The sequence below is a fragment of the Zalophus californianus genome, chromosome 12 (assembly GCF_009762305.2).
Source record: "Zalophus californianus isolate mZalCal1 chromosome 12, mZalCal1.pri.v2, whole genome shotgun sequence".
Lineage (NCBI taxonomy): Eukaryota > Metazoa > Chordata > Mammalia > Carnivora > Otariidae > Zalophus > Zalophus californianus.
In genome coordinates, this window is record NC_045606.1 from 3,872,197 (window position 1) to 3,898,543 (window position 26,347).

At 43.8% G+C, this 26,347-nt stretch overlaps 1 protein-coding gene across 4 annotated transcripts in view; it reads left to right on the plus strand.

Moving 5' to 3' along the window:
* VWC2 (von Willebrand factor C domain containing 2) overlaps window positions 1-26,347 on the plus strand; it is a 133,148-nt gene that overhangs the window by 96,412 nt on the left and 10,389 nt on the right. For 2 of the 4 annotated variants that reach the window (XR_003516669.2, XR_003516668.2), the window contains exon 4: window positions 24,779-25,190. Coding sequence is in view for 1 of the 4 variants with exons in the window: in XM_027575073.2 (XP_027430874.1) it covers window positions 24,779-24,930 (152 nt within the window). In the remaining 3 variants the exon portion in view is untranslated. Of the gene's footprint in view, window positions 1-24,778; window positions 25,382-26,347 lie in introns of those variants that run through there. The other 2 variants (XR_003516670.2, XM_027575073.2) reach the window with 2 other exon arrangements.

Consider the following 26,347-nt stretch of genomic DNA (forward strand, 5'->3'; position numbering starts at 1 on the left):
AATGTGCAAACTTGGTGGTTTTCAGGCAACTGCAAAACAATCTGGAAGAAAGCAGGTTCCCACCCGGCACTTTGAGGAATGAGAGTAACAGCTAGTGGGGAGGATGTGGACAAGCCGTGCTGCACATGGGCACATGGGCATGAGCATGAGTCCAAAGGGCAGCTCTGGGGGAAAGTCTGGCAGTATGTTTTAAAATTCCAAATGTGCCTATAGCAAAGCCATTTGCAGCGATCATGCAGTTTTGATTCCGGGTAGATAGAGAAGCCCTCGTGGAATTTATATGAGGAGGCTGGAATGCATGTGTGCGTTAAGTTGTTGTTTTTAATGACAGAAAGAAAGTGAAAACAGTGTAAATAGTGGGCCTCTGCGGAAGAATGGAGGAGTGAATTACGGCACACTCATATAGTGCACTGCTACACGGCGTTTGTATTTATATCAACATGGAGGAAAGTCACAAGACATGATAACTACATAAAAAAATAAAAAGCAAGGTGCATTAGTATTAGCATATGACAGTGTATTGGTTTAAATGTGGAAATCGAGCAAATTAAAGTCAGTGCATTATTTCAATTGGAGTGTGTGTGTGTCTTTTCATGGGGGGTGTGTGTGTGTGTTTTCATGGGTGTGTGTGTGTGTGTGTTTTCATGGGGTGTGTGTGTGTGTGTGTGTGTGTGTGTGTGTTTTCATGGAGCCACAGCAGACACAACGTGGATTGAGGGAGGTTTTCCCTGCAGCACGGGACAGAATAGGATTGTTGGAGGGGCAGGTGAGCCCCGCACCCTGTGTGTTACAGCCATGGTTTGGAAACAGCAAAACCGTACACCTGCCCACACGCACACACATATAAATAAAACAGTTAGAAGCTACTGTAGCTGCTTGGACTGCAAACATTTATGCTATTCCTTTTTCTATTCTGGAACTTTTACTTACTGTACAAATGGCGAGAATCTCGGCAGCTCTGGGCCAGGCCATCTTCCTTCTAAGCCCCCTGGGGCCATGAGGTGGTCGGCCATGAGTCTTCACCTCCTTTGTCCATCTGTCCCAACCACCACCGAAGATTCCTGCCTTCCACCCGTCCCCACTTTGTAGGAGGGAGCGTTTCCTGGAATTCCAGTTTCCCATTGAGATTGGTTTTAAATTATGCAAAGTTGCAGTTGAAGGTATTATTTATTGATTCAAATGGGTAAAATAAGTCTCAGAGATAGGACCAGAAACTGTTGATGATATTGTTTCTACGAAAAATAAAAGAGTTGGTAACAGACATAAATAACGGAGAAATGCAAGTGTGTGGATCTGATCCATTCACAGTGTGTGTGGGCGGGTGTGCCCTGTGCTGAGCTCGAGACGCACCAAGAGAGTGCATGTCCTTGTACGCGAGTTGTGATATTTCATGTGTAATTAGTGGGTAAACACTGCGCAAACACAGCAAGTACACACAGAGGGAAGCTACTTATTACCGGGGTGTTGGTGTAGTGTCTGTGTCTCCCACGAGGCTCCGTTCCTGCAGGAGAGGAATTGTGCCTGCTTTTCTCACTGCCGTACCCTTGTACAACAGGTAACACGTAGTGGGTGCTCAGAATGAAAGGATGAGCCGAAGACATCAGTGATATACTAACACACTCATTCTGTACAGTGAATGCGAAATCCTATAGTATTTCTGGAAAACCACTTGACAGTGTGTATATCAAGTGTTAAAAATGTGCAGGGGCTGCCTGGGTGCTTCGGTCGGTTAGGCATCGGACTCTCGATTTCAGCTCAGGTCGTGATCTCAGGGTCGTGAGATCGAGCCCTGCGTCGGGCTCCAGTGGGGATTCTCTTTCTCCCTCTCCCTTTGCCCTTCCCCCCACTTGCACACACTCACTCTCAAAATAAATAAATAAAATCTTCTTTGAAAAAAAGAAGTTCAGAATGCGTGACCTGGGGATTGTACTTCTAGAAGCTTATCAAAAGGAAATAATCCACTTGGTAGGCCATGACTTACAGCATATAAGTCACTGGTGAGGACCTCTAACACTGAGTCGGTTGCGTCAGGATGGTAGGATGCCAAAATGTATCATGCAAGGAAATCGGAAAACACAGGGGAATTTTCCACACGGGGAGCAGTTATGGTTGGTTCAGTGGAAAATCCATATTCCCTCCATTTAAAAGACTGGATTTTATTTTTTTCTGTCTGCCACTTTGTGGTTAACAAGGTTGGGCAAGTCACGTATTAACTTCGAGCCTCAGTTTCCATATCTATAAAGTGGGAGCATAGCACCTGTCTCACTGAGTTCTAAAAATGACTAAATGTATGCAAAAGCTCTATTAAGACCGCAAACCCATACCTGTGTATAGGAGAAATCTTAGGGTGCATCCAGAGATACGCTTTTTTACATAATTCGTATTTAATTTACTATTTCAGTTAAATACGTATTTGAAGGAACCATATGAGTGTAACTGAGACCAGCCCCAGAACAGGGGTCAGGGGAAGATTTTCCTTTTCAGGAGCCTTGACATTTATCCTTTTCTGACAGTCCGTATCTGCATTCAATCATCACCTATCACCACAGTTTTATTCGGTATGCATAAATATGGCATAATTAGCTTGAAAACGAGTCCCTTAATTACAGTTGTAGAGTCGCTTTATTTGCTCAGCCTTCAAATCCAAGGAATATGACAACCTGCCAAGTCAACTTAAAACACCAGGTCTAAATTTATCAGTGCGGGGCTTTTGATGTGCTCGTTTCCTGGTGCCTTTGCTCAATTCCTTTTGACAGGTTTGGAGGGTGCGCATTTAACCACATTTATTCCTTCACTTGCTCTGGAGCTGGACTTTCTGCTTGAATGCCAGTCTCTTCCAGAATTAGGGACGGTGCCAGAAGGAACCGGAAGGAAAGATGTTGCCACCCGCATGCATCACTAGTGGTGTGAGAGTCGATTGAGAAAACACGTGGGCAGACACCTGAGGCTTTCCTGGTGCATACTGGGTGCTCAACAGACTTCCCTGAGACCCTTGTTCACTCCTTCAACCTCTTTTGCTCTCCTCCTTTGCCCAGACTCATGGGTGGACAGATTCTGATTTGTCACCATTGTGGCGTGTTGCGGGGGTGGGGGGTGGGGAGCGGACACAAAGAGCCAGGAACTGGGGGTTGCAAGCCATATGTCAAGTCCTAACTTTTAAACCCTGGACAGCCACTATCAACTGCTTTCTTTTAAGACTTGTATTATTATCATCATTATTATTATTATCATTATTATTATTATTATTATTTTGAAACAGGCGGTACTCTCCCCATCTTTCCCTCGCCCCCATTAGTAAGCACCTGCTATGCCCTCACCTGCTTCCCTCCCCTTGAATCTGGGCTCCGTGTTGTGGCTCTGCTTAAAGAGCATGTGTTCCATTGTGGGGTTCAGTGTCCTGTATCATTTACATTAGGTTTTCCTGTCCTTTCTTGACTTCTTTTGGATGTTTGAGGCTAACTTATTCTATTTGGCCCCTCCAATAGCTCAAAAGCTATCCATCACCTTATATATTATGTGGTTAATTATTTTATTTTATTTTATTTTTTTGGTGAGGACGCTTAAGGTCTACTCTCTTAGCACATTTCAAATAAGCAAAACGATGAATACATTCTGATTAACTCTAGCTACCAGGCTGTCCATTAGATCTCCAGAACCGACTATCTCATAACTGAGAGTGTGTATCCTTTGCCCGACATCTCCTGATTTCCCCACCCCCAGCCCCTGGTAACCACAGTTCTGCTCTGTTTCTGTCAGTTTGGCGTTTTGAGATCCCAAGTGTAAGTGAGAACACTCAGTACCTGCATTTCTGTGTCTGCCTTATTTCCTGTAGCAAAATAGCCTCCAGTTGCATCCACATGGTCGCAAATGGCAGGATTTCCTTCTATTTTAAGGCTAAGTAATATTTAATTGTATATATACATTTTCTTGATCCATTGATCCATCAACATTTAGGTTGTTTCCATGTATTGTCCATTGTCAATAATGCTGCAGCGAACATGGGGGTGCAGAAGATCTCTTGGAGATGGTGATTGTATTTCCTTCGTGTGATCACTGGATCATATGGTAGTTCTGCTTTAAATTGTTTCGGGAACCTCCCTATTGTTTTCCACAGTGGCTGCACCAATTTACGTTCTCACCCACAGTGGATGAGAGTTCCCTTTAATCCGGGTCTTTGTCAACACTTCCCTTTTTTGTTTTGTTTTGTTTTGTTTTGTTTAACATTGGCCATCTTAACAGGTGCCAAGTGGTATTTCATTATGGTTTTGATTTGCATTTCCCTGAGGATGAGCCATGTTGAGCATCTTCTCATGTACCTGTTGGCCATCTGGATGTCTTCTTCTTTAGCAAAATGCCTATCCAGGTCCCCTGCCAATTTTTTATTTGGGTGATTTGTTTGTGTGTTTTTGCTATTGAGTCATATATGTTCCTTATGTATTTTGGATATTGACCCTTATTGGATTATATGGTTTGCAACTATTTCTCCCATTCTGCTGGTTGCCTTTCATTTCCTTTACTGTGTAAAAGCTTTTTAACTTGATATGGTCCCACTTGTTTATTTTTGTTTTTTGTTTTTTCTTTCCTGCACTTTTGGTGTCCATGTCCAAGAAATCATCACCAAGACCCATGTCAAGGAGCTTTTTCTCTAAGTTTGCTTCTAGAAGTTTTATGGTTTCAAGTCTTATGTTTAATTAAGTCTTTAATCCATTTTGAGTTGACTTTTGTGTATGGTGTAAGGTAGGGGTCCCGTTTCTTCTATTTGCGTGTGGAAATCCAGTTCTGCCAACACCATTTGTTGAAGAGACTATGCTTTCCTCACTGTGCATTCTTGGCACTTTTGTGGAAGATTAAGTGTCAAATATTTACACTGATATCTATCTATATCCCATATCTATATATTTACAGATTTCTATGTATTTCATGTCTATATATATCTATGGATCTAAATAAATAAAATCTTTAAAAAAGAATGAACAAATATTAAAATAAAAATGTTTATTATTTGGTATAGTCAATCTCTAATTGAATAAAGTTTTGCTATTCTTTGTTTAAACTTGTCCTGAAAGTAAATTATATTTTTATGTCGTTTTACATGCCTGAGAGCAAACGAAGACAGCTTCTCGATAAGCATCCAAGTGCCATCTGCTTGCTTAACTGTTGCACACAGATTTTTTTTCTGTCTTAAAAATTATTTAACACAGAAAATGATCGTGTATAAATATTTAAGAATAGATTTACACATGCCGTGAAACTTAATCAACTGGAGACATAATTAATATTCATTCTGTTCTTTTATTAATTTAACAGAAAACAAAACTAAGAGAGCGGCACTCTCTTCCTTATAGGGAATTTGTCCAATATTTGCAAATAGAAGTAGGAGCATAGGTTGCTGGTATTTCTCTCCGCTCTGCAATGCCTGTCCCCCACCCCATCTTATAACATTCGCACATACGTCAGAGCAATAAAAAGCAAATGAGGAAAAGAGAGTGGAAAACATTTTTCTTTCATATCAATAAACCATCACTGTCTTCATTTCTGTGTTCTCCTTTATTCTTTTCCCACGTACATCACATAGTTCAGATTTCCACCGTAACGGTCGGATACGATGGTGTAGCTGGGTAGGAAAGGAAGGGGGGCAGGAGGGAGAGCATCAGAGAGACAGACAGACATGTCTGCATGTCCTAGCAAGCGCTTGGCTTCCCCAACCCCAGATTTCAGTTGAAGAGATGAACAGATGAACGTGGACCCCTCCTAAAGCCACATGTGGGAACTGTCCCATTCCAGAAGCACAGGGAGAAACTATCTAGAGGCATCTGATTCTCTATTCTAATTCCTAAAAAGGAATTAGGGCAATTTTTAAGCAACAATGATGTATTTTTCGCATCTGAATTCTCCTGCGCCTTGTCCTCCCTGAGGCAGCAGCAGCAACCCACCCAAGGCTGAGCCATGCCCGTCATTGGGCCTCGGAGGGATGACCGCTCCTCTCGCCTCTCACCCCATCCCCCCCCCCCCCCCCCCCCCCCCCCGCCGCTCTGTCACTCGGGGTTTCTCTCCCCAGTCTGGCCTCTGAGACAGAGAATCCAAGACAAGATCAGAAACTGAAACTCAGAAAGCAACTCCTTTGACCAAACCCATGAAAATACAATGTCTAACAAGTCAAATAAAGACAAAGATGGAAAGCATTAACTTACAAAATGAGGGGTCATAAAGAGGATATAATAGTGGTGGGTCTGACTTTACAATACTGAAGAATGCACTGTACAAGTGTAAGGTTTACAACATAGTTGGTGATTTAATTAATAAAATATCAAAGTCTCAAAGACGTGAAGTATTTCTGGGTTTACTAAAAATGCCGCCAAAGCAGAAGTAGAACATTGGAATGGTCTTAAAAGCTTATAAGAAATGGACATGATTGTTAAATAATTTAGTTTCAGGAGAGTTTTCGTGGTGACTTTTTGCAAGCTTTCAAGAAGCAAATAATATGTCTCTAGTTAGGGGGGCAGGGGCTGCAGCCTGAGGGCGGATGCTCACGCTGCTGGAGGTTAGTCCCCGCTGAGGACGAAGAGGAGGCGGAGGGGGTAGGTGTGCAGACGGGCCAGACAGCAGAGGGGTGAGGGGGCAGGGGAGGAGGGCTGGGCTGGCTGACTGCTGGCTGCATCCCTTTGCCCACGCGCGGGAAGACGTCCTGCAAGGACAGGAGTGGGACCAGGGCTAAGCCCTGGGGTAGTCCAGGGGGAGCTCAGAGGCCCTGGGGCTCGGAGCACTGGGGTTGGGGGTGGCGAGGAAGCGGAGGTGGTGGTGGGCAGTGGGTGGGGGCCCCAAGCACTGCAGGGCAAAGATGGTGGAGAGTGCTGGTCTTTGGGCATCTGAGAAGGGGACAGGGATCCAAGATGCGTCTGGGTTCCGCTCTGCGTAACCAGAGGCCTGGGCAGATGTGCGGAAGGAGGAGGTTCAGGAAAGGTCAGAGTTAAATTTTCGACACAAATTCGAAAAGGCGCCTTGGGTGTCAGCGTGGACAGGTGGAGAGGTCAGGCGAATGGTGGAGGCTGCGGAGCTGCGGGGGAGGAACGGCCCTCGGGGCTGGGGGCTGGTCGGGGTCCGAGGCCACCACGCTGGGTGAATGCCAAGTGCATCCTGGGCACCACCACGCGGTCCCGGAAGAGGGGACCCTGGCAAACTGCGTTTGCATTCTGTTTACTGAAATCATCTGTGTGGCTCTGAGTCACTTTTAGTAAAAGCCCGTGAATATTCAGACATGAAGCATATTCTTTTTATTTTTTAAAGATTTTATTTATTCATTCACGAGAGACAGAGACAGAGAGAGAGAGAGAGAAGCAGAGGGAGAAGCAGGCTCCCCGCTGAGCAGGGAGCCCGATGTGGGACTCGATCCCAGGACCCTGGGATCATGACCTGAGCTGAAGGCAGACGCTTAACCATCTGAGCCACCCAGGCGCCCATGAAGCATATTCTTATCTAAAGATGCCAGTTGGCCATATTAGCCTGACCTCTACAAAGATAATGGCTCCTTGTAGCCACAAACCCTCAGCTGAACCGCCTCACGGTATAGCGGCGATTTAAAATGATGGGACCGTACTTTCTGGTTTTGACTTCAAATGGATTTTTCTTCAAGTATTTCATCAGTATGCTCTTTGGTATGTGTACAACCTAAAATGTTCCTTCTTCATCATATTTTCGATTTCATTTTTATTACAGAATGTCCATATTCATTTCTTTATGTAATATGATCCGTTGTTTTCTATAGGAATGATGCACTGTTTAAAATTCATCTTTCTATTCAGATTTGCTGGTCGTTGATCTGTGCTTGCGCTCTTTGCCGGCCACATTTTGGGGTGCCTCTTTCGGTTTCTCTTCCTTGCTTTTTACTGAAAACCTTCAGCTTGTCGTAGACCCAGAAATCCCTACCTTACAATAGTAGGACCCGATGAGACTTTTCTGTTTCCTATTTTACAGGTCCTTTTTCGGTTTTGTTTTTTTGCTTTGCTTTCAGCCTGTGTTGTTTGCTTTTATCCTCTCTGTGTTTTTAAACATATTTACGTTCCTGTTGGAGTTTCTGGAGCATTCTGAGAGTGCATGAGGCAGAGTCTGTCTCCAGGTGCTTCTGTGTGGCCCTCCTTGCTTGCTGACCCCAGAAGGCTGGACCTCTCTCTGTGCCTTCGGCAGATTCTTCCTTGACTTGATTGATTTTTAGAAGGGTTTTATTTTGTTTGGTTTTTTATTTTATTTATTTTTTTATTTATTTGAGAAAAAGAGTGAGCGAGCGAGCGAGCGAGCGAGAGAGAGAGAGAGAGAGCACAAGCCGAGGGAGAGGCAGAGGGGGAGGGAGAAGCAGACTCCCCGCTCAGCAGGGAGCCCGATGCGGGACTCGATCCCAGGACCCTGGGATCATGACCCGAGCCGAAGGCAGACGCTTAACCAGCTGAGCCACCCAGGCGCCCCAGGAGGGGTTTAGAATGTTCCTTTTGTATCTAATTCTCTCACCGTTTTCTTGTGTGCATGCCATAGGTTTTATTCTTCCATAAAATGTCATGAGCTAGGTAGACTGACTCTTGACCCTCCCTGTCGGTGGCACGCGATACGCAAGTGTTTCTCTTGCTCAAACCGAACCGTGTGGGTTTCGCGCCTGGCTCAGCCCAGCCGCACACACTGGCAGTTCCAGGTTGGACTCCATGAAGGGACTAATTGGCGTCTCTCTTTCCCGCATCTTTAACATTTTTTTTTCCTTGTTTCTTTTCTGAGAGCCTGTTGTCAAACCCTCACCAGGACACCACGAGATGTCCCTTTTTCTTTTCTTCTCCTGCGTGAGATCCTGGTCCATGTTATTGAGGGACCGTCCTTGCTTTACTTTTCCTTATTTGTACAGAATAATTTGGGGTTTAGCTATTTTGTCAGCTCGGTAGCTGTGGTTCAGTTGTTCACTGAACTTTCTAAGTTTAGTTCTTGCTCAGGTAACAGTTTAGGTGTGGTATCAGGCTATAAAGGTGTGGTTCTAGTACGTGCTATTCTATTAGGAATATTGGGGTTTCCCCCCCCCTCTTTCGTAACATTATGGTTTATCCCACGCTTGCTGGTCGGGTTTAGTGAAGTCCAACAGCCCTTGTGCGTGCTCCGTGGGAAGGGGTTGCTGCAAATGTTGGGACCTGGGAGGCCTGGCTGAAGTGGGAGCCGCGTCCCAGCGCAGCCCCAGCCCTGGGGGGTGCAGAGGCTGAGCCCCGACACCTGCGTGGCAGGGGAAGGCCTGCGGGAACGTGTGCACGGGCCGAGCACTGTGTGTGGCCGTCAGAGTGGGCACTTCGGGGGACACCAGACGTCCCTGGCAAGTCTCTCTTCCAGTCCCGCTGGTACATCCCTCGTTTGGGGGTCACACGGGTTCACTTCATCACAATCGCAGATGTGTCTGTCACCCTTGACCTCTTAGATGTATCCGTGGCACTGAAAAGGGCCATTTCCTGGACTGCCGCTTGTCCATGGGTTTGCAGGATGCCACGTCGGCCCCGTGTTGAAGGTTGACCTGCATGACGTGGCATTGGACAGAGCTGGGTGCCACAAGAAGAGTCAGGTGACAATGCCAGTGTTTTCCCGCTTGAGGCATCTGTGCCCCGTGTGTTGGGACGGTGGGAAGGTCTGCATGAGAAGGGGAGGGGAACAGCAGTGAAAATGGCCCAAATGAAGGAGGACATCCCAGGTGCGAGGACCCAGGGCTGTCAGAGCGAGCAAACAAAGGGGCGGCTGCAGTGGAGTGTCCTGGGCAGAACTCTGGGGACACACAAGGACATCCCTGCGGACCCTCCTTGTTCCGCTCCTCAGGGCTCCCACAGATGGCTTTCCAGGGTGACCAGTAAGCTTTTGTTGGAGGGAAAAGTGCATATTGGAAAGGAATGACAGGCCTAATTAGTACGGTTTTTAAATATTCCATTTGAATTCCAGAAGCCTTCGCTGGCCCTCGGCAGCAGCACATACGTGTCCCCGTGTGTCACTGTCATTCACACTTGCGATTGTGAAACAGGGAGACCTTCTGGCACAGTAGATGTCATCCAAAAAGTTCGAGAGACAAATACACATTTTGCAAACGAAAGTCTAATATCTAATCTCACCTCCACTGTCTCGGTATTTCTAGGCTTCCATTCTCCCATCTGTAGGTCGAGGGGGTCTGAGCACGAGCTTTCCAGGTCTGATATTTTGTGGGTCGAACATCCTAAAGCTCAACCTTCCCACCTTCAGTTAACACCCACGCCTCTCCCGTGGGAACAAACGGGCGCGAGACGAAGATAAAGCAGAACTTGAAGTTCTTAGCCACAAAGAACCACATGTATGTTAGGTGATTATTATCCTCTTAATGGTAGGGCAGGTGTATTTGCTACAGACTTTGAAATTGTATTCTCATATAAATTACATTTTTACATAAGTGGATAGAGAACACATGCAAAATTGTACTTAATTTGCTAATGACCAAGTAGCAGGGAGACAAAAGAGCTTGCTTAAAACCAGGGATGTGGGGCACCTGTTAAGCGTCTGCCTTCGGCTCAGGTCATGATCCCAGGGTCCTGGGATCGAGTCCCACATCGGGCTCCTTGCTCGGAGGGGAGCCTGCTTCTCCCTCTCCTTGTGGGCGCATGCTCTCTCTCTCTCTCTCTCTCTCTAATAAATAAATCTTAAAAAAAAAATAAATAAAACCAGGGACGTATACAGTCCTTGCAGAAAAGAATGCACATAGGAGATTGCTAAGCTAGACTAACATGCTGCTTCACTTTTGACAATAACTCAATGCATCCCCACTGGCCTATACCATGGTCACATCTTACCAATTTCTACAGGTGAACATCCCACCTTTCAGGGCTACTTAGGATCTGTTCCTTTCTCATTTGAGAAATGTCAGTCTGATATGCTTTGACAACATTTTAAGCCCATGTACTCAGCCAGGATAAAAGAGGGCATCTGAAGAAAACCCCTGTTTGAGATCAACTCTAAGGGCAGGATAGCATATACACACATTTAAACCAAAAACAAACAACAAACCAAATGGTTTGGAGATATCAGGGAGCGAGTTCTCTCAGAAGAAAAGCACTCACCTGCCATTGCTTCCCTGGGGCGACTGCATGTTCCTGGAGCTGGGACAGCTGTCCCACTGAAAGCTGGAGCCCGGGCTTCGGGCTGAGCTGGGGGATGGAAGTTGGTGTTGGGGCAGCTGGGAACCAAGACAGGAGCTCCGTTTGAGAAGAAGAGGGAGCCACCAAGAAGCAGAGGCTGAAATTCTTCATGGAACTTTCCTTCCACACACTCCCAGGCTCCGAGGCTGCCCGAGCGCAGGGCAAGGCCAGCAGAACCCAAGCAGAAAGCAGCGGGGTGCCTGGGACTTGAGCAGAGATCTTTCTGGGGATTGTCTTGCCAAGGACAGAGATGATGTCCAGGGCCCTCCGAGGCAGAGGGGCCCCAGCAAACATCCAGGGCTTTCAGCCGAGACTGCCCCAGGAGTGTGGGGAGATGGACAGACCCGCCCCAACCAAGCCAACAGTCTACTCTCAGCCAGCTCAGGGTACTCCTCGCATCCACTACCATCCTGCCAAAGGCGTCATCCCTAGCCTTCACAATTCTGCCTTCACATTTCATAAAAAAATTGCCAGGCAGGCCAAATGACCAAAGACCAGATGACCCAAACCAAGAGAAACACAAAATAGAAAATAAGAAATAGACTCACAGGTTACCAAGATACAGTCAGTCCCACACAGAGTTTTTTAAAACTCCGTTAACATGCTCAAGGAAACAGAAGAGCTGGAGAATTTCCCCGAGAACCGGACTGCATTAAAAAAGTCGTAAAATTGAAAAATGCAGAAAGAAATCCTGAATTCCGGGGAAGGGTTTACTAAAAAGCTGAGACGGAGCAGAGAGCAATGTTCGTGTTTTGGAAGGTGCATCTGTAGAAAATACCCAGGCGAGGTAGACCAAAAAAAGCAAGAGGAAAACAGAAGGAACGTAAAGGATTTATAGAAAGACAGAAGGTCTGACGCAGGACTGATCGAGTTGCAGAAGGAATAAAGAAAGGGACAGAGTGGAATGGAAGCAAATCCAAAGACAAGCTAGTCAGGGAAGTCCCAGGAAAGTCACAAGTCGCAGAAATGCGACAAACCTGAAGCAAAAAAAAAAAAAAAAAAAAAAAAAAACCCAGAGAAATCCACAGCAAGAGAGAGAGTAAAAACATTGAAAACCAAAGAGGACACGGAAGTCTCCAGAGCAAACAGAAGGAGGGACACGCTGTCTTCAGGGGAACAAAGCCCCGTCGAGGGCCGGCTGTCAGCAAGGATGCTGGAGAACTCTATGAGCGCAGAATTACCCTTCGGAAATGAAGGCTTGATTTTCAGTCCTTCTGGAAACACCACAGAAGAGAAAGTGGAGAGTGTCTTTTGCCCGCAGACCTGAGCTACTGAAGTCGCGCCAAGGAGCATTTCAGGCAGCAGAACAAGAAGCAAGCTAAGAGAGGAGGTCAAAAGGAATGAAAGTGCTTGATTAATCCACAAGAAGACAGCAAAGGGGGAAAAAGCAATAAAAACAGATGGGACAGTAAATCCTAAGACCATAGATTTAAGCCCAAATGTATTCAGCATTGTATCAAATAAAAATGAAGTAAGTGTGTTTAAAAGATAAAGATTTTCGTACAGATTTTTAAACTCTAGATTCTGCCTTCAAGAGACACCTTAACTATAGGATAAAAAAATATTGAAAATAAACACAGGCAAAGGTAGACCCTGTAACGTAACCAATGGAAGCACTTGGAGCTACATGATGTCAGGTAATTTAGATTTTAAGGCAAGAAGCATCCCTAGAGACCAGGGATAACGGGAACACGTCACTAAATATACATGAACCTAATGGCATAGCCTTAAAATAGGTTTAAAAAAATGAGATAACTAAAAGGAGAGACAAGAATCCTGTAATTATAATTGGAAATTTTATTCACAGTCATGTATCAGACACAGGACCCATCCACGGTATGTGAAGATTTCTTACACATAAATAAGAAAATCTGGACAAGCCAATGGAGAATAAAGACAAAAGACTTGGGTGGCACATTTTGAAAGGGAACATTGAAATCATTAGTGATCAGGGAAATGCAAATTAAAACCACAGTCTAGGGACGCCTGGGTGGCTCAGTCGGTTAAGCGTCCCACTCTTGATTTCGGCTTGGGTCATGATCTCAGGATCATGAGATCTCAGGACCCCCACAAGGGCTCCACGCTGAGCATGAAGCCTGCTTAAGATTCTCTCTCTCCCCCCCCAATCCGTCTGTCCCTCTCCCCGCTTGTGCTCTCTCCCCCCCTCCAATAAATAAATAAATATTTTAAAAATAAAAAAACACAATCCACTATTATGACACGTGCACTTGATCTGATAAAATATAATAAAAACTAACAATGTCAAATGTTGTGAAGGACCTGGATGAACTGGAATTATCACATACTGACTCTGGAGGACTAATTCGTCACAACCACTTTGGGAAAATGTGTATGAATGGGTTTCTACTAGGGCTGAAAGATCGCATACCCTATGTGACCCAAGTACCCAACTCCTGGGGTCAGATTGCAAACAAGAATCAAGTCTAAAAGTGTTTATAGCAGCTTTTACTCCCATAACAGCTACCACATTACCACTCTAGCCAGCTACTATTGACAGAAACTTGGAAGTCAGACATCTATCAATAATAGGAAGGATAAATGCATTGTAGAATATTCAGAAAATGGAGCAAGAATGAACTAAAGATGCATGATCGCGGGAACGCCCCAACAAAGAAGAGCCACCTGCCGCAGACGGGTCTATACGTGACGGGTCTACTCCTATGAAGTGCAGACACGCTCAACCCTATGAGCTCTGTTGCTCGATGAGGTGGGGCACAGGGGGCTTCTCAGGTCGCAGTCATGTCCCGATCCTTGGTTCGTGTGGCAGTTTCATGGGTGTGTTGACTGGGTGAAAGTCCACCAAGTGCTACAACCGAATATTTGTGCATTTTTCTGGACAACAAAAAGTTTAGGTAAAAAATGTCCACAAAACAGTACATTGTCCAGTGTACCGGGTGAGGGTCAGGCAGGCTGATTACACAACAGTGGGCCTTTATCTGTGTTCAGCAAGTGGGTCGCAGGCAACACAACATTCTCAAACCGCTTCTTATTTGTGGCTTTTAACCCAGCCTTGAACACACTTCGGTACTTAATGCCTGCCACGTTTTTTTCCTGGTTTTAAAGGATTATTACCAGTGAATAACATAATCTAAAATTCTGTAACCAAGGTCAGTAAAAACTGAAACCCGTTGTTGCCTCCCCAGTGACAAGGTGAGCAGTGTGCTTGGGTTAGGAAACATTTCGGGGCGGGGGGTGTGGGCTGTGGGATGGGCCCCACGCACCTGCTAGCCTGCGGGAGAATTGGCCTGTGCTGGTCCCGTGTCCGCCTATGGGCTCTGCAGGCGCTGTGCACAGCCGGCGGCGGCGGGGAGGCTGTCCCCCTCTCTGCCCTTACTTTATGGCTTCGTTTTTCAAACACTGCTCTGCGGAATAAAAATGCCCATCAGGATATTCGTAACTGTTTGTGCACAAAGGCCTCCATGGTCAAGTGAGTTTAGAACAGGTTGCACACGTGAGCCCTTCCTCCCAGGCTCTCAGTACAGATCGGCATAGTGAAGACACAGATCAGGTCTGCAGGAGACAGACCCCATTTGCTTTGTTTAACGAAACCTGCCCTGATTTATCTGACAGTGGGAACTTCTTTTATTTTTTAAATTAAAAAAAAATTTGTGGGGTACTTATTTTAAGCAACAGAGCTTTCACCATGTTTCAGAACTTTGGGAAATACTTCTTTCATTTCTCCTTATTATTTACTAAAGCGTTTTCTGAGAATGCTTCACTTAAAAATGAGGGACTGTTTTGTTTCTTGAATCTCGGTGCAGACTGGGTGGTATATATAAACTGCATCAATCTGGAAGGATCGGAATAAGATGACCCAGGAGTTACCTACTCCTAAGTTCCAGGAATTGGAACAAAGTTGTACTCCCAGGAAGCTGAAAGGAAGATCAGCTCCCAGGAGCTGAAAAGTGGGACATCGTGACCTCACGGCTCACTCCTGGAGCCGCCCCCCCCCCCCCCAACCCCCTGGACAGGATATTCCTTTGACAGAATAGTTTTCTTTGAAGAAGAAGGTCTCTTTTACAGCGATTAAACCTATTTCCTTTTCGTGCATAATTTAATGCCATTTTAAATTTTTCTTATTTTAATTGTCCTTTTGTCGATTTCTAGTTAAACAATGATTTTGTACTAGATCCTTCCCAGAAGAACGTGCATGTGCACATGGACACGTATGCACACACATACGAACATGTCCTTGGTTATTTCATTTGACTTGGCCAGGAGATGAGAATGCATATTAGGAAAATGGTATTTCCTTTTTGAGACCATATATACCAGGTGCATGACAAGGAAATTGAAATACATTGTTTCCTCTGTAAATACCAGCGGGGGAATTTCATGTTCTGAAGTCAGATTTGTGGGTGAGGAATGTGATTTACAGTAGGGTAGAGAAAACGTCACTGTTTCAAGACTAGGAACTGATGTGAAGTTCAGCACACTTGGGAATTACTCTTATTTTAACGTCATGGGTCCCAAGGAACAAATGCCAATAACCTAGCACCCCGGATAAAATGAGCTGCCTTGAGCCATGCTAGCCCCGCCAGGCTCCTACGGAGTGTGGATTTCTGCCCCAGCGCCCTGTCATTCTCGGGTGCCAGGCTGCGCCTCAGTGTTTAGTCTTCGCTGGAGGAGAAGGAGATATGCCTCCAGGCACCTGTGTAAGTTTGCCTTCATTAACACCACGTCTTCTTGCTGCTTACCATTGCTTGTTGTAAAAATGTAAGCATATTGGCAACTTACCCAACCGCATGGCTGTGTTATTTCATTTTAGTTAGGTCAGTTCATGATTTAATTCTAAAACTGTAATCCGATTGTGCATCTCCTGAGCTCCATCCCAGACCCTGGGATGAATTTGCACTGTGGTCATGGCTCCAGCACCCTGGGGCTCCCCATCAGAGAAAGCACCCGTCTTGGGTACGGAGGTTGTCACTGTGGAGGGAGGTTCTGGTGGAGACACAGGAGAAGCCAGGGGGATGGCTTTTTACAAATGTCCCAGCAGGTGCAGCCTGGATTTGGAATTTGTGAGCCTCAGCCTCATGTATCGTGAGTTGAGTACACACTAAGTGAACACACCTGTCACGGGCTAATTGTGCTGGTAACCAGGGCAAAACGGGGGGCTCGACACAGACTGCACCTCAGGAGATGCAGTGTGGAGGACCCTGACGGGATGAGAGATGCTCCTTCCCGTGGACGGCCCTCCATGATCAGGCCCCCGTTCACCACATTCGGTCTGTTACAAGCTATTCTGATTCTGCGCATCAGCCACATCTAGCCACATCGGGGTCCCGATGGTATAGACAGCAGCTTTCATAATGCGAACCCTCTGCCCTGACAGATTAGCACAGAGAAGTTTGGTTTAGCCGTGTCTACCAGCTGTCACCTTGAACAACCGTCCCAGAGGCAAGAAAAGCATTCTATACTGTGTTTGTTTTGAAATTAGCCATCTTTAGCCAGAGGGTCCTCTCCTACCAACCAGGCCAGATAAACATAACGTAATGTAGCAGTAATTAATTACGAGCCATGTGACTTGGCTAATACTTGATCTAAATCTCATTTTCCATATTTGTCAAATTGTTCTCTATGCTTCCTATTTCTGCTAAAGTAGCATATAAATATGAAAGTTAAATTATAATGAGATTAATTGATAAAGATTAAAAACCGTTTCTCCCTATTACCCTATTTACTAATGAAGTAAAATATATGGAGGTTTACTTGCCACTAAATGGCTTTGGTGGCCAGAATCTATTTTTATACATCAGGATTCTCTTCAGTAATTGATCTTTTAGTTTACGAAGTTAGCAGAAGCAGAGTTGTTTTTATTTTTTTTCTCAAGATTCTCAGTAGTTCTTGAGTTACAAGTCTGTAAAATTAAAGGTTTCATGAAAAGGGAGGATACAACCCATCCACACCCGTGAGACAACAGCTAAAGCCCTACAAGAGGGGAAATTTGTGGAACTAAATGCTGACATTAAAAAGAGAGGAAAATTCTCAAATCAATTAACTCACCACTTCAAGAAACTAGAGAAAGAAAAGCCAAATAAACCAAAAGTAGTAGCAAGAAGAAAAGAGTAGAGATGAGAACAGAAATCAATAAAATTGAAAACAGAAAATCACTAGAGAAAAGTCAATGAAAGAAAAATTGGTTCTTTGAAAAGATCCACAAAATTGATAAACCTCTAGCAAAACAAAGGATTTTAGCAGGGGGACAAGATGCAAATTACTACTAACAGGAATAAAACAAGAGAGACCCCTCTAAACCCAACAGAAATGAAGAGTGACAAAGGAATATTATCACCAGCTCTACGTGCATGAATTTCACAACTCGGAAGGTAAGAGCTAAGTCCTTGAAAAAATAAGAACTACTCCAACTCATCCAAGTAGGAAATAGATAATTTATATGAAAACTATTAAGGAAATTGAATTCATAATTTTAAGACTCCCCTCAAAACCCTGATGGTTTCATTGGAGAATAATGCCAACTATTTAAAGAATTAATACCACCTCAATGCAATGTCTTCCAACAACGGAGGAGGACGGAACAGTTTCCAGCCCATTCTATGACGTCAGTGTTATTCTGATACCAAAACCAGGCAAAGACAATAGAAAAAGACAATTTTTTTAAAAAAGTACAAATCAATATCCTGCATAAATATAAACAAAATTTCTTACTACAATATTATTAAACAAAATACACCAATATACAAAAAGAATTTTACGCTGTGACCAAGTGGGATTTCTTCCAGGTATGCAAAATTGGTTCAGTCTTCAAAAATCAGTCATTGTGCTGGGTGGTATATACAAACAATGAATCACGGAACCCTACATCAAAAACTAATGATGTAATGTATGGTGATTAACATAACAATAAAAAATTTTTAAAAAAATCAGTCATTGTGGTTTCCAGTTCATCAGAGAAGTAAGGTCACAGGGTAAACCGCTCCCCCTAAAATTGGGGACACAGAGAGATACAGAGAAGCACAACTTACCTCCATGGGAACCAGTGCTGGGCTAAGAAAACCCAGCTTGTAATTGACAAATTGCTGGAGTTTCAGTGTGGATGAGTCTGAGAGTCGAAAACTCCAGTGGGACCCAGTCATGGAGGGTTCCCCTAATTTTGTGAGCTTTAATGTCTTAGGGAAGGGAGAAGGGGAAAATAACCATTTTGAAATCGTTCAGAGCATTCTGTTCTTTTTCACAGGGTCAGGAGAAACTATTTGACCAGAGTCTAACTGACCTGGGGTACAGGACATAGCCAACTCCACCTCACCCTAGATTTCCACATGGGAGGAGGGAAGTACCCGATTTCAGCCCAATCTAGCCATCCTGAACAACCACAGCGGGTGTAGGGATAAGAAGCATTCGTGAGGTTTGCAGTCCAGAGTCAATGGCTTGGGAAAAGACTGAGACCGAGTCATAGGCTAGAGAATGCTTCCCCTCCCCCACACTTTCCCACCATGCTACTACAGTTCTATTCACAGTCCTTCCTTTTATCCAATACATTATTCCTTTCACTTTCAAAAAATTTATAAAAATTATAAGGCATACTAAAAGGCCAGAAACATAGTTCGGAGAGATGAGCAAGCATCAGAACCAGAGTTAGATATGGCATGTTGGAATTCTCAAACTAGGATTTTATTTTTTATTCTTTTTCAAGATTTATTTACTTATTTTAGAAAGAGAGAGGGAGTGGGGGAAGGGCAGAAGGAAACGGAGAGGGAGAGAAGCAGACTCCCCGCTGAGCATGGAGCCCAACGTGGGGCTTGATCTCATGAGCCTGAGATCATGACCTGAGCCAAAACCAAGAGTTGGCCGCTTAACCGACTGAGCCACCTAGGTGCCCCTCAAACTAGGATTTTAAAATAACTATGATTAATATGTTAAGCGTTCGAATGGAAATAGCAGACATGATGCAAGAAGAGATGGGTAATGTAAGTTGAGTGATGGAAGCTCTAAGAAAGAACCAAAAATAAATTCCAGAATGCTAGAAAAAGATCAAAAGCACTGACATAAATGAAGAATGCCTTTGATGGGCTCATCAGCAGACCATCCAAGAACCATGGAACAGATACAGCAGGTGTAATGCATGCATAATGGGAATATCAGAAGGGGAGGGCACCTAAAAAAGAACAGAAGTCAAAAACTAATGATGTAATATATGGTAGTTAACATAACAATAAAAAATTAAAAAAAAACAGAAGCAATATTTGAAGGAATAACTGAGAAGTTCCCCCAAATTAATGTTATACACACCAACCTATGGATCCAGGAAGCTCAGAGAACACTAGGCAGAATAAGTGCCAAACAAAACAAAACAAAACAAAACGAAACAAACAACCCTACACCTAGGCATACCATATTCAAACTTCAGAAAATCAAAGATAAGGAAAGAATCTTAAAAGAAGCCAGAGGTCAAAGCACCTCATCTGTAGAGGAGCAAATAGAGGAATTACATCTCACTTCTCTTTGGAAACCACTGAAGCAAGTAGAGTAGAGTAAAATATTTGATATTGAGAGAACTCTATACCCTGCAAAAGTATCCTTGAAAACTGAAAGAGAAAGAAAGACTTTCTCAGGCTAACAAAAATTAAAGGAGCTTTCTGCCAATGGACCTCCCTTGCAAGAAATGTTAAGAGAAGCCTTTTAGAGAGAGAGAGAAGGGAAATGCAGATATTTGGATCTACGTAAAGGAAGAGCAGCAGAGAATGATTAAGTAAAGGTAAAACAAAAATTTTTATTTTTCTTAATCTTTTTCTTTTTTCTAAAGAGAGAGAGAGCGTGTGTGTGCAGTGGGGAGGGACGGGGGGAGAGGGAGAGAAAATCTTAAGCAGGCCCCATGACCAGCGTGGAGCCCAACTTGGGGCTGGACGTGGCACTTGATCTCATGACTCTGAGACTGTGATCTGAGCCAAAGTCAAAGTTGGACTCTTAGCCAACTGAGTCTCCCAGGTGACCCTTATTTTTCTTACTCTTAAATGATCTAGAAGAAAATAGTTCCTTCAAAATGATACTAGTAACTATGGATTCAGTTATGTATGCTGATAGGTAGTTGGATAGATACCTTTATTTATGCTTATGAATAAGTGAAATGAATAATAATATGGACACAATGGCTGGGAGGGAGGAGTTGGGATTATTTATTATTTGTCATTATTCACACTACACTTGAAGCACAATAGCGTTATTTGAAAGTGGGCTTGGATTAGTTAAAAAAAAAAAAGTGCAACATATGTTTAAGAAGGAGAGAAAATACAATCATATAAAGTGCTAAGTTAAATCCAGAAAAGGCAGAAAGAGAAGGAAACAAAAATAGGAACAAAGAACAAAGGCAACAAGTAGAAAAGAGCAACAAATATGGTAGACAGAAATCCCATTATATCAGTAATCACTTATTTGTTTTAAAGATTCATTTATTTATTTTAGAGAAAGAGCGCATGTGTACGCACAAGTTGGGGGAGGGGCAGAGGGAGAGAATCTTCAAGCAGACTCCCCACTAAGCGTGGAGCCTGATGCGGGTCTCAATCTCACCACCCTGAGATCATGACCTGAGCCAAAACCAAGAGTTGGACGCCTAACTGACTGAGACACCCAGGCACCCTTCAATAATCACTTTAAATGTTAATGGTCTAAAAGAGAGAAGTAGAGTGGATCAGAACTTAAGACCCAGCAATGTATTGTCTACGAGAAACCCACTTTAAATATAAAACATGTATATATTAAAAGTAAGTGGATGGAGAAAAATATATCATTCTAACACTGAAAGCATATTACTTTCAGAGTAGACTTCAAAGCAAAGAACAATATCCAAGATAAAGGAGGTAATTACATAATGATAAATGGGTCAGTTCTCCAAGAAGATATAATAATCCTCAATGTGTATTCACCAACAACAGAGTTTTAGAGTACATGAGGCAAAAACCGATGGAACTGCAAGAAGAAATACATGAATTCACTCTTACAGTTGGAGAATTCAACATCTCCTACTGGAAGCGCACAGATCCATGAGGCAAAAAATCAGTGAGGACATAGTTGAACTCAGTGCCATCAATCAACTGGATACAGTTGGTATCTATTGACTACTTTATCCAACAATGGCACAATACTCATTCTTCTCAAGTCCCCATGGAATATTTACCAATATGGAGCACAATCCCTGCCATTAAACCCACTGTGACACATGTAAAGGAATAGAAATCATACAGTGTTTTCTCTCAGACCATAGTGGAATTAAACCAGAAATCAGTAACAGAAACATAGCTGGAAAATCCACAGATACTTGGAGATACACAGCAGCCTCCTAAAAAAGACATCGGTCAAAAAACGAGTCTCAAGAGAAATTTTAAAACATTTTGAACTTCATTAAAAATGCAAACACACTGATCAGAATTTGTGGGATGCAGAAAAGTGGTGCTTGGAGGGACACTCAAGGCATTGAATGCATATATTAGAAAATAAGGAAGTACTGGGCGCCTGGGTGGCTCAGTTGGTTAAGCGACTGCCTTCGGCTCAGGTCATGATCCTGGAGTCCCGGGATCGAGTCCCGCATCGGGCTCCCTGCTCGGCAGGGAGTCTGCTTCTCCCTCTGACCCTCTTCCCTCTTGTGCTCTCTGTCTCTCATTCTCTCCTTCTCAAATAAATAAATAAAATCTTTAAAAAAAAAAAAAAAGAAAAGAAGGAAGTACTGAAATCAGTCTGAACTCCCATAGACAGAAGCTAGAAAGAGAATAGCATATGAAATCCAAAGTAAGCAGAAGAAAAAAACTAATAAAAATTTGAGCAGAAATCAGTTACATTGAAAATGAGAAATAGAGAAAGTCCAAGAAACCACGAGTTGGTTCTCTGAAAAAAAATCAATAAAACTGAGAAAGCTCTAGCCAGGCTAACTAAGGGGAAAAGAGAGAGGACACAAATCACTAATATGAAATAAGGGACATCGCTCCAGATCCCACAGAAGTTAGAAAGATAACAGAGGAATACAAGGAACAATTCTGTGCCTACAAGTTTGACAACCCACATGAAATGACAATGTGGTATTGGCAAAAGAATAGATAACCAGATCAATAAACAGAATTGAGAGCCCCAAAATAAATCCAAATAGGTATAGTGAACTGATCTTTGACAAAGAAGTAAACAGTGCGATGAAGAAAAGATCATCTTTTCAACAAATGGTGGTAGAACAAGCGGGCATCCACATGCATAAATATATAACCATGCGGTATTTATCTTTCTCTGAATGACTTATTCCACTTTGCATAATACTTTCTGGGTCCAGCCATGTTGTTGCAAATGGCAAGATCTCATTCTGTCTTATGGCGGAATAATATCCCTTTGTGTATATATTCCATACCTTCTTTAGCCATTCAGCTATCAGTGGACTGCTTTCATAGCTTGGCAGTTGTAAACAATGCTGCAAAAACATAGGGGTGCACGTATCTTTTCAAATTAGTGTTTTTGTTTTTTGGGATGAATACGTAGTAGTGGAACTGTTGGGTTTTATGGTATTTCTATTTTTCGTTTTTTGAGGAAACTCCATACTGTTTTCCACAGTGGCTGCACCAATTTACACTCCCACCAACGGTGTACGAGGGTTCCCACCTCTCTACGTCTTCACCAGCACTTGTTATTTCTTGTGTTTTTGATTTTAGCCATTCTGATGGGTGTGAGGTGACATTTCACTGTGGGTTTGATTTGCGTTTCCCTGGTGATGAGCGATGTGGAGCATCTTTGCATGTGTCTGTTGGCCGTCTGGATGTCTTCCTTGGAAAAGTGTCTATCCGGGTTCTCTGCCCTTCTGTAAATGAGGCTATTAAAGCTCAAAACAATGAAATTACTTAGTCCAAGATCACCTAACTATTAAGCAGTGGTATAAGATTTTGAATCCAGATTTTTCCAGAGAGGAGACCTGTAAGGACCTAACACCCACGAGTACAGGTTTTCTGGGCAATTATGGTGTGTCTTCTATGTGCAAAGCACACTGAGAGATATTAGGACAAGTGAGAAGGAGATTGTGTCCTTAGATTAAACTCTGCAAAAGAAACAAACAGAGAGAAAGAAGCATGCTAAAGAGAGCTAGAGTGGAATATAAAATTCACAGGTGTTTCACGTGCCGAGTGGGACAAGTGTTGACAAAGTGGGTCCTGCCCAGACCGGCTGCCACACCACTGTTGGGCTCTGACCTCAAAGAGAGAGAGCTGAGGAAGCCATCCTGGGCCACGGGGGTCAGGAGGCAGCCCCGAGTAGGTTGTGTGAGAATGTGCAGAGATAGAGGACCTCACATTGGCCAACTGGGTGGGCGAGGGTCTGTATTTAAAATAATGTAATTCACCAAAGCTAATGGAGGAGAGGGTCTTGACCACACCTGGTAAGTCTGAAGTGTCAGCAGGCTGGAAACACAACCAACGCTCAAGAGAGAGGGGATTGGAGCTGCAATTTGGATTCATCCCCAGATGGATGATTGTGAACGCTTCAAGGTCTCTGACAGAGAAAAAAATAAGTGAAGGAATGAATCCTAGGGCTATGTCTGAGTAGGAAGGGCTGCGGGTAAGAAGAAAGCAGAGCCCCTGCAGGGAGAAGGGGCTGTGTGTACTGGGGCATGGGGTCCAGGGGATGACATTGACCACTCGGCTAATGTGAAAACCAGTAGCCACGAAGCCATGAGTTTTTCTGCTTAGAATTATAAGAGTCAGTTTTTATCTTGGAGCTTGTTTGGATTAGTTTATTTTTAAAAAATTTGTAGGCGAATGTTTTTTTTTTTTTATCGCTTTTATGGCTGCATACATCACAATTAAGCATATTTTGGTCGTGAGCACGTTAAGAAAGACTATAGAGGCAAAGAAGGGAGAATGAGAATCTGACAGAGTGCTGAAGTTCAAAGCTGGGGGCCCTTATTTAGGCCCCAGTAAATGCTCACGTTTCCATTGTAGAGGGAGGTCTGGAGGTAGAGCAGATCTTGGGCTGGCGTGGAAGCCTGTGGAAGATACAGCCCAGGTTAACGCTAAGATGGTGCTTTTCAAAAGGGGTCCCGGTCTGGGGGACGGGCGGCAGCACGTAGCACGTGGGAACATGTCATCACAGCACATTCTCCGGCCCCATCCCATACTGAGTGAGTCAGAGGCCCCGGGGGTGGGACCAACAGAAGCCACTCGAGCACTGATGTCCGATATCCAAAAACCCGCTTCGAGAGGTGCGGAAGTTAAACAGGACTTATTGTTACTCCAAGCAGTTTGCTTATTTAAACTCCCTCTTGTAAAGGTGCCATGAAGAATGAGACCGGTTCTTTGAAAGTCACAGTCAATTAACTTCTTCTGTGGTTCCTTAGAATTAATTAAATCAAATGATTGCAGATTGGACTTTTGTAGAAGGCCCCCCGGATGGAACAGTTAGTGAAAAATCACAGTATTGCCACTCATAAAATATTTAAATAATGCCAGCTTCATTTCAGGACAAAAGTAGGAGTGCTTCATGTTGTTTAAATTGTCACTTTCCTACTGTCATTCACAGGAGAGGGAATAAAACATATACTGTGAAGCTGGCTACCTAATTAAATGCGTTATATATTTATGCACACTGCTAATATAAAACATTTTTCTGCGTTGCAGGCCCGAACTGCTTTGCGGAAACAACTGTCATCCCCGCTGGAAGAGAAGTCAAGACTGACGAATGTACCATATGTCATTGTACTTACGAGGAAGGCACGTGGAGGATCGAGAGACAGGCCATGTGCACAAGGCATGAGTGCAGGCAAATGTAGAAACGGGACCACACACACACACACACACAAAAACAAAAAAACCGGACGTTTTTCTAGAACATTTTACTGACGGGATCATTCTAGATGACTCTGGGGAATGGCATTCAACAGAAGACTTTTGATGAGGAATACGGAACATGGTTGGTACTTTTGCGTTTCTTGCTAACAGTTACTGCAAAAGAAGGAAATGGGTATATTTCAAAACATCCACAAGAACTTTGGGCATAACCCCCCCCCCAAATAAATGTGCTATTTTCACAGTAAGTACACCGAAGGACACTATTCTATATTAAATGTATTTCTATAATCCCTCTATTAGCTTATATAAATGTTTTCTATAGATACAGATTAAAAATGCCGTGTTGTCAACCATGCTCACTGTGTACCCGCATATCGTCTTCAGTCCCCGATACCCTCACACGAGCCTAGTGGTGGCTACTTGATTCTGCTTCACATCTTGGAACAGTGCACCCAAGGAAATACTGAAATCCTGCCCCCGTGGTGTCTCATTCCAGAGACAGATCTCGTGTCTGTCCTTACGAGATTCGGTCTCCTTCACACAAATACGTTTCCTTCTCGTAATGACTCCCTGCTTTGATCGTCTCCGTTCTCGGTCACGTGGGAGATGCAGGTACAAAGTTAAGCAGCACGTGTTTTTTCTGTGTATTCGAGGCTCCTGTGTTGGGGGCCATAGATGGACACATCTGTAGAGTTTATTCTCACGCACATTACTTTCTCTTCTGAGCATGCCTTTAAATCATCTCGTAAGCCAAGCAACAGGGTAGGTTGGAACGTTTGCACTGTTGTTCCATCAAGCTGAAGCATGCAGTGAAATAGGGGAATTTCTTGACTCTCTGGAGCAGAGTGGAGGAAAACCCAAGCCCCAAACAAGTCTCTACCTGGAGTCTAGATGCAGTGCAGAGAACCACCCCCACCCCCACCGTCCACTCAGTGGATGCATGTTTCTTACCGGAACGATCAACTACCTTCCGTAAGAGACAGAGTAGAATTTGAAAGATCGCCCTGTATTAGCCATCCTTCTGGAACAGAGTGAGCAGCATCCCAGCCAGTATGTGAACACAGACAGTGCCAAAACCCATGTGTGCTCGGCTACTTTTGTGTAGTTACCTGTCATCCCAAACGGATTTTATTTCCCCTCATTTGGACAGGGAATAAAAGAAGCCACTGCAAATCCTAATCCTTGAGCAATGCATATTAGAGAATATTTCTGCCTTTAGCAATCACATTGACTCCTGGCACACTGCTGAGAAAGGTAGTCAGTCTTAATAGGCGTACAGTGAAAAAATAATGATAGTCATTAACTGAATCTTTAAAGGTTCTTTCCCCATATTTTTATTTACTCCAAAATTTTGAATTAAGCACCTATTAGGCACAAATCATTTGATGACAAAAAAGG